This window comes from Engystomops pustulosus, chromosome 8, assembly GCF_040894005.1.
Source record: "Engystomops pustulosus chromosome 8, aEngPut4.maternal, whole genome shotgun sequence".
In the NCBI taxonomy this organism is placed as follows: Eukaryota; Metazoa; Chordata; class Amphibia; order Anura; family Leptodactylidae; genus Engystomops; species Engystomops pustulosus.
In genome coordinates, this window is record NC_092418.1 from 66,577,600 (window position 1) to 66,590,024 (window position 12,425).

Genomic DNA, 12,425 nt, shown 5'->3' on the forward strand with positions numbered 1-12,425 from the left:
CTTCATAAGTTCCTTCATGAGTCTTTATGAGTGTTCTCATTGTGAGGTACATTAATAGCAAACATTTCTTTGTTCATACATTCTGAAGCGAAGATACCTTATGGCATCCCACCAAACATGAGAGGAAAAATAGAAAAAGTTCATTAGCTCACCACCTCAGCAGTCCCACTACGTCAGCACACATCGTGTTAGCACATGGTTATCCAGCACATGGCCATCCAGCACATGGCCAAATCCTTTGAAAAACTTGGTGATTAAAAAAAATGATTATATAGTCATGAAGAATAGGAAAAAATGCATGCGTTTTGAACCAAAGTAATTTTTAATCATAGTCTAAGTTATACACACGACAAACCAAAGCTCTCCTGTGTTAAAAAGTAACTGTAAAGTTTTTTTTCCACATATCAATAGCTCTTGGGATATAGAACAACTTGGCCTATTATCTTTGTTACCTAAATAGAGCAATTGCCTTGTTACACCCCTGAGATTATCTCAGTGCTGCAGGAGCTGTTTCTTCTACCTGTGCTAACCAGCCCTACAGTCTGAAGAATACACAAACTCTGCAAACAAGATGGTTTCATGGGAAGGGAGGGGCTGCTGCTCCCTGCTCACAGAGGAGAAGAAGAAGAATGAAGAAATCAGGTGATACCTTTTTGAGGCTAACTGAGTATATTTGATGGTGAGCTTTCGAGAATACTAGTTCTCTTCGTCAGACATGATGTTATGCATGAAACAGAAAATTCACAGCATTTTATACACACTAAACAGTGATCAAAGGATATTAACAAAAACTCTAAAACAACAGATTGATAAAAACAGGGACATCTTATTTACAACAGGATGGCATCTTATTGGCAACAGGAGGCGAGACACATAAGGTCATGTAACAGAGCACTCTGTGTATGTAGCAGTGATCGATGTGCAACATTCACCGGGGCATAGCCTTTTTTTTGGGGCCTGAGTCAGCCGGGGCCCAGAATACTGGAGTGGCTGGCAGTTGCGGCCTAGGCACACTGATGTCACAGCGCTTGGTATGGGGACTGGAGGGCTGTCTCCAACAGGTGGTGGGTGCAAGAAATATAGAGGGAAAGGCTTATGTACTGATTCTCCCTGGGGCAACCCCTTAGTATCCGTAGTATATGTCCCTAGGGTAATGGATGGGGAGCCCTTGGTGATGACAGCCTTATCCAGGGAACAGACGGAGGCAAAGTTGTGCAAAATAACTCACGGTTCTTTATTAGAACAACTGCAGGCAACGGGCCAAAACAATCTTGAAACAGATGCTGGATTACTGGAGAGATTCCGGATTATTGGAGTGGTCATGGAAAGTGTCCTCAGGAATAGATTCACCAACCTGGAAGTAAATGCAGGCTGCAATGGACCTGTGTCCAGATGTGGATGCTGCAGCTTGTCCTGGGATTAGCTGTGTGTCTGTGCTAGAGGTCACTCAGTGTGTCTTGTGGAAGATGTGCTCTGTAGGAGAGCTGTGGTCAGAGCATGTGCTCTACGATCCCTCTGGTAAATGAGCTGGGTTCCAAGAGAACTTGCCCCTTCCTGTCCAGGGGTTTTGTTAAACCCTGGCCAGGTGGTGGCTCACTCTCCAATCACACTCCAGTTCACATTAAGGAATACAATTGGATAATAACTTTAAAAAGCTAAACCCTTGCCTGCACAGGCATTATCTACAGCTGCAAATTACCTTAATTGACTGCAGTACCCTTAAGGTGAGTTGATCAGACTCCCCTAGAGGGGTCCTACAAGTAGAGGGCCTTATTCGCAAGCACTCCCTTGCCTATACATTGGCAGGGGTGTTGCAGATGTGTTTAAGACAGTGGATGCACAGAATAGTGATGTAGAAGATCTCAACTGTTCCCTATCAGTCCCTCCATCCCAGTCTGTGATTCTACAGAACTTTCTCTGTGTCTTTCTTCACATCATGCGGCTCCCCTCCCCCACCTTGTCGTCAGCACTATAAGCTGTGTGCAGATAAGTTGTACCATGTAAAGTTCCATAAAAAGACATTTGGCCACTTCTTTATACACAGTTAAATGTCTAGAGGTGACAAGATTTGTTTTCTTGTAACCAGGGCCGGCGCTAGTGGGCAATTGTCCAGGGCCCCTGAAAGGGGAGCATCTCTTCTTTCAAATGAATCTTGAATTTTGTTTCTAGGTGCCATGGATCCAGAGTAGAGATGAGCGAGCACTAAAATAGTATCATAGTATCATAGTATATAAGGCTGGAAGGAGACGCAAGTCCATCAAGTCCAACCTTTAAGAATTAAATAAATGTTTTATCCCCATAACCTGTGATATTTTTTCTCTCCAGAAAGGCATCCAGGCCTCTCTTGAACATGTACATAGAGTCCGCCATAACAACCTCCTGCGGCAGAGAGTTCCATAGTCTCACTGCTCTTACAGTAAAGAACCCTTGTCTATGTTGATGGTAAAATCGCCTCTCCTCTAGGCGTAGAGGATGCCCCCTTGTCCTGGTCACAGGCCAAGGTATAAAAAGATCTTTGGTGAGATCCTTGTACTGTCCGTTCAGGTATTTGTACATTGTAATGAGGTCTCCCCTCAGTCGTCTTTTTTCTAAACTGAATAATCCCAAATTTTTTAATCTGTCAGTGTATTCTAGTTCCCCCATTCCCCTAATAATCCTGGTTGCTCTCCTCTGCACCCGTTCCAGCTCTACTATATCCTTTTTATACACTGGTGCCCAAAACTGTACACAATATTCCATGTGTGGTCTGACCAGGGATTTGTATAAGGGCAAAACTATGTCTTTATCATGAGAATCTATTCTTCTCTTGATACATCCCATTATTTTATTTGCTTTAGCAGCAGCCGCCTGGCTCTGGTCACTAAAATTAAGTTTACCATCCACCAATACCCCCAGGTCCTTTTCAGCTTCAGTGTTACTAAGTAATTGACCGTTTAGAACGTAATTATACTTTTTGTTTCCATGGCCCAAGTGCATAACTTTACATTTATCTACATTAAACCTCATCAACCATTTCTCTGCCCATCCCTCAAGCTCCCACAAATCCCTCTGTAATGCTAAACTATCGACCTCAGTATTTATTACTTTACACAGCTTAGTATCATCTGCAAATATTGAAACTTGACTGTGTAAACCCACTTCAAGGTCATTAATAAAAATATTAAAAAGAAGTGGCCCCAATACTGACCCCTGTGGCACTCCACTGGTAACATCAACCCAATCTGAGAATGTGCCATTAATGACCACCCTCTGTTTTCTATCACTAAGCCAATTACTTACCCAAATACACAGATTTTCTCCTATTCCCAGCAGTCTCATTTTATATACCAACCTTTTATGTGGCACGGTGTCAAATGCCTTTTAAAAGTCCAGATATACAACATCCACAGCGTCCCCCAGATCCAGTCTTGAACTTACCTCCTCGTAGAAACCAATCAGATTAGTCTGACAGGACCGATCTCTCATAAACCCATGCTGACGCTGGGTTATAAGGTTGTGCACAGTGAGATACTCCAGGATAGCATCTCTAATAAACCCCTCAAATATTTTCCCCACCACAGCAGTTAGACTCACAGGTCTGTAGTTTCCATTCTTGGGTACTCGTTATTCGAGATGAACTTTTCCCGATGCTCGAGTGCTCGTCTCGAATAACGAGCCCCATTGAAGTCAATGGGAGACTCAAGCATTTTTCAAGGGGACCAAGGCTCTGCACAGGGAAGCTTGGCCAAACACCTGGAAACCTCAGAAAAGGATGGAAACACCATGGAAATGGACAGGAAACAGCAGGGGCAGCATGCATGGGTGCCTCTGAGGCTGCTTAATCGCACCATTATGCCAAAATTATGGGCAACAGCATGGCCATGACAGAGTGACCGAATGAGTCTAGATAGCATCTAAAACATGCAATAATTGACCCTGACACTATAGGGGACGGCATGCAGAGGCAGCGGCAGCAGTGGCAGGCTAGAGACTGTCATGGCGACATACCCTAAATGGACTCAGGTTTCACCAAAGGAGGTGAAATGATTTCCTATGTGAACAAAAGGTTGACGGTATATTTAGTCGATAACACAGCATGGTGGCGACATAGTGACCAAGTTCCATAACGTATCTGGTGAAACACCCGAAAAATGAGCCTGACACAGCTCTTTTGATAAGGGGACGACATGTGGAGGCAGCCATGGAGACGACTTCCATGATTAAGAGCGACAGTATGGGGCATTCATATTGTGCTGCTATGATTGCAACTTCAGGTCTCCAGCATGACGGCGACAGATAGACCGAGTTCCACTATGTATCTGGTGAAACACCTGAAAATTCTGCCTGACACAGCTCGTTTGATAAGGGGATGATGTGCTGCATATCCTCTCGTGCTCCAGCGTCTGGGGTATAGAGAGTTGAAAGTTGCACATGGAGACATTGGTGGACGCTGTGGAGGATCGGGGAGGCAAAATGGACAGGAAACAGCAGGGGCAGCATGCATGGATGCCTCTGAGGTTGCCTAATCTTGGGATAGAGCTGGCGGTCCGCTGCCACGCGAGCTTTCGCCTGTCCAAGCCCCTGTCTCTCGGCTCCTCCCCACCCAAAATGGGCCTAGGGGCCAGAAGTGTTTACTTTGAAAAAATTATAATTTTCAAAGCAGGCTGGGTTGTTTGAATATTTCACCTAGGAATAATGGAATGGCATAGTGGTTCTATTTTTAATTGTTTTTTCGGAAATGGTTCCATGATTAAGAGCGACAGTATGGGGCATCCATATTGCGCTGCTATGATTGCAACTTCAGGTATCCAGCATGACGGCGACAGATAGACCGAGTTCCACTATGTATCTGGTGAAACACCTGAAAATTCTGCCTGACACAGCTCGTTTGATAAGGGGACGATGTATGGAGGCAGTGAACTAGTAGTAGATTAAAGGTGCTGCAGTTAAAACTATGTTAGTTGGATCTTGGGATGGAGCTGGCGCTCCGCTGCCAGGCGAGCTTTCGCCTATCCAAGCCCCTGTCTCTAGGCTACTCCCCAAACAGCACTTCTAAGAACCTTTTGTATAAGATCAAGTGTAGTAGCGTTCTTATAAGTTTGGGTTATGGCGGGTGAGAGGAATGTAAACAGATGCGCAAGAAGTGCTGAAATAATATCGGTAAATGATAAAAGTTTGCCAGTATATTTTGTGGATTAGACAGCAGGGTGGCGACAAAGTTAACAAGTTTGATGTGGAATCCATGAAAACAACCCAAAATTCTGACTGACACAGTTCGTTTGATAAGGAGACCATGTATGGAGGCAGCTATATGGACGACTTTTGGAGGCAGCTATGGCGATGACGTGTGGAGGTAGCAATGGAGACAACGTGTGGAGCCAGCTAAAAAGACGACATGTGGAGGCTGCTATGGAGACAATTTAATTTGGATAGTGCCTGTATGTGGCAGTCCAAAAAAGTTTTCAAACCAGAGGAGCAGGTAGGTGGTCCTCCAGAAAAATTAAATAAATTGAGTGCCTGTACGTGGCAGTCCAAAAAAGTTTTCAAACCAGAGGAGCAGGTAGGTGGTCCTCCAGAAAAATTAAATACATAGAGTACTATAGCTAGAGCCAGTTGTCCCTGGCAAAAAAATAGCCAGTTTCCTCTGCTTTAGTGTACAATGAGGAGGAGTGCATACATTATTCAGGTTGATCTTCTTTCACCCGGTGGAGAATGAAAATCCGGAGAAATCCAGGCTTTATTCATCTTGATAAGCGTCAGCCTGTCAGCGCTGTCAGTCGACAGGCGTGTACGCTTATCGGTGATGATGCCACCAGCTGCACTGAAAACCCGCTCGGACAACACGCTAGCGGCAGGCAAGAACCTCCAAGGCGTACAGCGCCAGTTCGTGCCACATGTCCAGCTTTGAAACCCAGTAGTTGTAGGGAGCTGTGTGATCATTTAGGACGATGGTATGGTTACCTACGAACTCCCTCACCATCTTTTTGTAAAGATCAGTAAACTCTGCTGAGACTGGGGACAGGTGACAGTGTCTTGCTGGGGTGACATAAAACTGGCAAAGGCCTTGTAAAGCGTACCCCTGCCAGTGCTGGACAAGCTGCATGCTCGCCTACTCTCCCTCGCTACTTGTCCCGCAGAAGTACGCCCTCTGCCGCCAGCGCTGTCAGAAGGGAAATACTGTTTCAGCCTGTGCACCAGGGCCTGCTGGTATTCATGCATTATCACACTCCTTTCCTCTCCAGGGATGAGAGTGGAAAGATTTTGCTTGTACCGTGGGTCCAGGAGAGTGAATACCCAGAAATCGGTGCTGGAATAAATTCTTTGAACGCGAGGGTCACGGGATAGGCAGCCTAGCATGAAATCTGCCATATGCGCCAGAGTCCCAACGCGCAAGAATTTACTCCCCTCACTGGCCTGACTCTCCATTTCCTCCTTCTCCAACTCCTCCAACTCCTATTCTTCTGCCCATACACGCTGAACAGTGAAGGACTGAACAATGGTCCCCTCTTCTGTCTCGCCAACATTCTCCTCCTCCACCTCCTCCGATATGCACTGAGAAACAGACCTAAGGGTGCTTTGGCTATCAACAAGGGAATCATGGCGGCATAGTAGGCCTCTGAGACCTGGACCGAGGTAGGCCCCGCAATCCTCGGCGTTGGCAGTATATGACCAGCCCCAGGGTCAGACTCCGTTCCAGCCTCCACCAAGTTAACCCAATGTGGTGTCTCACCCCGCCCAGGACCACGGCCTATGACCCCTGCAGTAGTTGGACACCCACGTCCACGCCCTCGTCCATGCCCTCGTCCTCTACCCCTAGCCCTCGGGTTAAACATTTTCCAAATTAAAGTGTAAACTTAATTTTTTTTTTTTTTGTGTTTATTTTTTTTTTTAAACAAAACGATGCTATCTTATTGCTATGGCTAGTTTCTAACCTACACTGACAGCACACAACTGGATTTTGTGCTGTGCCTGATGACTTTGAGTTATAAAAAGAAATAAACGTACAAAAAAAATAAATCAGAAGACTGTGCCTAATTCAAATCAAACCCCTAATTAATTGTCCCACTTCGGTGTTTAAGGTGGATATGTGTGTCACTAAGAGCTAAACACAACGGTCGCAAGTCTCCCAGCAAATTCCTCACAATATGGTACTAGCTACACTACTAGTGGCAGCAAGCCCAGCCACAAGCAAACCAAAAAATGTAAAATATAACGCTATTGTAGGCATAAATAAGCCGTTGGGGTTCTCCTATGGCTATTTTCTAGCCTACACTGAAAGCACACTGCTTTGCCAGATTACTTTGAGTTATAAAAAAAATTAAACCTAAAAAAAAAAAAATCAGAAGACTGTGCCTAATTCAAATCAAACCCCTAATAAATTGTCCCACTTCGGTGTTTAAGGTGGATATGTGTGTCACTAAGAGCTAAACACAACGGTAGCAAGTCCCCCTGCAAATTACTCACAATATGGTACTAGCTGCACTACTAATGGCAGCAAGCCCAGCCACAGGCAAACTAAAAAAAAGTAAAATAAAACGTTATTGTAGCTCTAAGAAGGGCTGGTGGGTTCTTGTAGAATCACTCCTGCCTAACACTATTCTAATAGAACACCCTAACGCTTTCCCTGACCAGCAGCAGCTCTCTCCCTAACGGCATCCAGACAGAGAATGATCCGAGCAGCGCGGGCAGGGGCTAGTCTATTCCAGGGTCACCTGATCAGGCCAGCCAACCACTGCTATCGACGTGTAAGGGTACCACGTCATGCTGGGTGGAGTGCAGGGTCTCCTGGCTTGTGATTGGCTCTGTTTCTGGCCGCCAAAAATCACAACGGCGGGATATGCCATTTTCTCGAGTGGGCGAAGTATTCGTCCGAGCAACGAGCTGTTTCGAGTACGCTAATGCTCGAACGAGCATCAAGCTCGGACGAGTATGTTCGCTCATCTCCAGTTAATACCCCTTGGTTCAATTCACAGGTGAATATGCTTATCATCTATCTCCTGTCTATGTATCTATCTGTCTAGTTATCTATCTCCTATAATCTGACCATTTATATATCTCACTTTTTCTCTATCTATTTTTCAATCTATTTCTCTTCTACTGTATTTAGCTCTCGTCTATCTACTGTATATATCATCTACTTTATAGTTCTGCATCTAGAAATCTCTATCATCTTTCATATTTATCTTATGTCATAATAATTACAATTAATAATTCCTTTATTTATATAGCGCCCCACTTTGTCTAGAACCGGCCCTGCTTGTAAAGCAAAATTAATTGGGCCAAAAATACACTGATGCATCACTAAGTAGAACTAAGGTGTAACAATATTGATATACAGTATGTTGTATTAGAAGTGAAATGCATTGGTTGCCTTTTTTATTTTTGTTGTTTGTCAAATAATGCCAATGGTAAAAAAAAAACTGTTATAGCTCTAGCAACTGCTCCTAGTAAGCATACATTAACAAAGGCAGCACACAAAGAACACTGATGAATACGGCTACTGTATGCTGTATGTTTAACTTAGTTAACAGAAATAGTAGTTTCTTTGAAGCTTTGCTGAATGCAGCAATGTCCAATGTATATAAAAGGACAAAAAAATTGGTACCTGCTGTAGCTATTAACAACTCTTCAATCACCATGGGAAAGGTAAGAGGTGTCTGTTATGTTATCACGTATATTATGTCTGTTGAGACTTTACTATACTGTATTATAATATAATAATAATATAAAATAATAATACAAAGTTTAAGCGATTGTATGTAACTTTAGAATAACACATAATATAATAGTATATGACCAAGAGCGTAATATTTCACTAAGATTATACTGTACCTGTTGCAGTTTCAAAATTTCAATTCTGGTACATCAGAATCGTCAAGAGGTTAAAACCTTGTGGGGGTTTCCCACGAAAGAAAATTCTCACATTTCAATCACCTAGTGATATTAACACAATAAAGATCATTTTAATCATCAAAAAGTTACATCTCACACAGGTCAGTACACTAAAATATAAAAAGTTATTAGCATCAGAAACATCTTTTTTTGTACACATTGGTTTCAGTTTTGAAAATGTATTAAAACACAATAAAACCTATATAAATTTGGTATTACCGTTATTGTACTGAACCAAAATATAAAGCATAGGTGTTATTTGGAGCGCACAGTGAAAGTCGTAAAAACTGAGTCCACAAGAAAGTGACACAATTTAGTTTTTTTGCCAATTTCACCACATTTGGAATTTTTTACCAGCTTCCCAGTACACGGCATGGGATAATAACTTCACTGAGAAGTAAAATTTGTTAAGCAGAAAATAAGCCTTCACACAGCTCTGCAGAAATTAAAATGAAAAAATTATGGATTTTTGAAGGTGGAGAGGTTTTAGAGGTTGATATATGTGGCAACTGAATCTGTGGGATTTTTTGCTACTTTTTATTCAAAGGTTACATGATCTCCTTTAAAGTTTTTCCTACATACAATCAGGACCGGAGTTTATTTGCAATGTTTTGAACATAATTTGAGCCATTTTTTCAACGTACACATGTGAATTTTAAAGATATATCAGGAGCAACATGAAAAATTCTTGCATTCTTAACTTTTCCAGGCAAGTAGAAAAAGTCACAAATTTTACATGCAAATGTACCAAAAAAGTTCCAAAGAAAGAGAAATAAAATAAATTACCCCCGATGTGTTATAAAGAAAGCCTGGGGAATTTGGGAATTGTGGGAATTTGTGTTATGAGCACTTAATGTGCACTGGCCCTTTAAGAAGAAAGTGCATGAAGGTAAGTGGCCATCAGACTGAGCAGAATGATGTTGCAGGAATCATTTAAAAGCAGGATGTCGTTATGGGTGACCCAAAGAGTTTTACATTTTGAAAAGATAATTCCACTTATTTCTGAAATATAATTTTGTTTCTATATACATTCGTGTATAAGCCAAGTTTATAAGCCAGCACAAAAATGTGCTGAAAAACCTCACCACAGCTTATGCACGAGTTAATAAATAAAAATATACTTACATACTTACCTTTCGGTGCCCCGATGTTTGGTGCGGCTCACAATTCTCGTTGCGGCTCCTCTTCTGTCTTCTCTATGCTGTATTAGCCAGCAAAGACGCCTGGCCGGCAGATCGCATGGACGCTTCTCTGCCAGCTGTTACAGCAAAGAGAAGAAAGAAAAGGAGCCTCAGGGAGCTGTGCCAGGCATTGGGACTGCCCAAAGGTGAGTAGGTAAGTCTTTTCATGTGCTTGGCAAACTGCAGGTTGGCTGGCTGTATACTACATGGGGGCTGGCTGTATACTACTGTTGGCTGGCTGGCTGTATACTACTAGGGCTGGCTGGCTGTATACTACTGTGGGCTGGCTGGCTGTATACTACATGGGGGCTGGCTGGCTGTATACTACTGGGGGCTGTCTGGCTGTATACTACTTGGGCTGTCTGGCTGTATACTGCATGGGGCTAGCTGGCTGTATACTACAGGGGGCTGGCTATATACTACAGGGGCTGGCTATATACTGGGAGGCTGTGACCAGAGTCAATAGGTTTTCCCAGTTTTTGGTGGTAAACTTAGGGATCTCGGTTTAAACTTGGGTTGGCTTATACTCGAGTATATACTGTACTTGTAGAAAGTTTGTTTTATTGTAATTAAAAACTACAGGGGTCATTTATATTTAGTCTGGAAAATGTGTGCCTGTTATTTTTTATGGAGGAGGGGGACATGTTTGATGTGGTGTGCATAAAAAAATTTATCTATGTGACTTTTTGCAACCCTTGCTCATTAATTCACAATTTTATTTAATATCAAAATCTGGATTGCAAAGATAAATCTGCCACAACACTTGAAGTAGCAAATGGTGTAGAGTGGACTGTAACCACAAAACCATTAGAAGTCCATGGCCGGGTTCGGCTCAAAATCTTGTCTGAACCCAAATTTTAACAGGTACGCTTACCACTAGCGGAAAAAAACCCAAATCTACCAATGTGCCCCAAAAAGTCACAAAAAGAGGTGAATGTGATAATTCCTCCGTAACATGTAACCAACCATGCAATTTTTTTTTGATACATTCCAGATCATCTTTTACGAGGACAAGAACTTTCAGGGCCGCTACTATGAGTGCAGTTCTGACTGCTCTGACCTGTCCTCCTATTTTAGTCGTTGTAATTCCATCCGAGTGGAAAGTGGAAACTGGATCCTCTATGAGCATCCCAACTACAAGGGATATCAGTATTATCTGAGGAGAGGAGAATATCCTGATTTTCAGCAATGGTTAGGCTTTAATGACTCAATTAGATCGTGTCACCTAACGTCTCAGGTAAGTTTATTATTGCCATCTTTTTGTGTGGTGCTAAAGTTAGACAAAACCAGCCATTAGTATTGGATTTTACTAATTTGTAGAATGCGTAATAATTCTATATATTCAACATGAACAATGTTTTATATTTAGAAAAATTATGTCAGCAAAGTAAATAGATCAAATGGAATACAGATGTAGCAGTTGTACTTAGATCTGAAGATTCTCTGCTACATAAGAGGACTTCAGTGGTTGCACTGGGCTTATGAACTTTAAGGTGCACCCCAGCCCACATCAGTTTAAGTTTTAATTTATTCATTACATAAAGGTAACTTGAAATGTTAAAATTCCGTATAATTAATATATCAATAATGCACTACATGAAACTTAATGTACACCAATTCAGCCAGACTAACCCACTCTAAACATCTTATTTTCTATCATAGCACCAAGGTCCTTTCATCATTAAGGTTTATGAAAAAGAAGATTTTAGGGGGCAAATGATGGAATTTACTGAAGATTGTCATTGTGTCTATGACAAGTTCCGTTACCATGATATCCACTCGTGCCATGTCCTTGATGGTCATTGGATGTTCTATGAGGAGCCCAATTACAAAGGCCGCCAGTATTACTTGAGACCTGGAGAGTACAGAAGATTCACCAACTGGGGAGCAAACAGTTCAAGAGTAGGATCATTCAGGCGTGTCCAGCATCTGCATTAAATGATGGAAATGCTGTTATTACAAATTCCATATTAAATACTGTCCATTAAAAAGTATGTGCTCTGTCTTTAGATCTTAATTGATAACATGAGATGTTTGGAGGTCTTTGAGTTCAGTGTTTAGACATCCCAAGCTTACATATGGTTAGATATACTGAAGATGTTGTTGCTGCAATGGCTTAAAGTAGTTATCTGTGGGTGTGAGACTGAGATAGACTGACACACAGACATACAGAGAGAACACATCCACACCCCCGCCTTATGGTGGGGGTAGAGACAGAGACACAGGTGACACATGTTACTTAGTGCTCCATCTCGTTCCTTCACCTCTCAGAGCATTCACAAAAAATGTATTATTTATAGTGAAATCCTGGAACTGCCCCTCACAATCTACATACACATGTGACTGATGACATAAGAGAACACATGATGCCAT

The 12,425-nt window shown here is 42.3% G+C and overlaps 1 protein-coding gene across 2 annotated transcripts; it reads left to right on the plus strand.

Annotated features, from left to right (window-relative positions):
- The first annotated feature begins 8,512 nt into the window (after positions 1-8,512).
- On the plus strand, positions 8,513-12,046 carry LOC140074567 (gamma-crystallin-3-like). Of its 2 annotated transcripts, XM_072119560.1 has the most exons (4): positions 8,610-8,625; positions 9,581-9,760; positions 11,047-11,289; positions 11,715-12,046. In XM_072119560.1, exons 2-4 carry the CDS (start codon positions 9,725-9,727, stop codon positions 11,988-11,990), a joined length of 555 nt encoding a protein of 184 aa, XP_071975661.1. In that variant the 5' UTR covers positions 8,610-8,625; positions 9,581-9,724; the 3' UTR covers positions 11,991-12,046. The 2 variants fall into 2 exon arrangements, with proteins under 2 accessions (XP_071975660.1, XP_071975661.1); XM_072119559.1 differs by lacking the exon at positions 9,581-9,760 and having other exon boundaries at positions 8,513-8,625.
- The last annotated feature ends 379 nt before the right edge of the window (positions 12,047-12,425 follow it).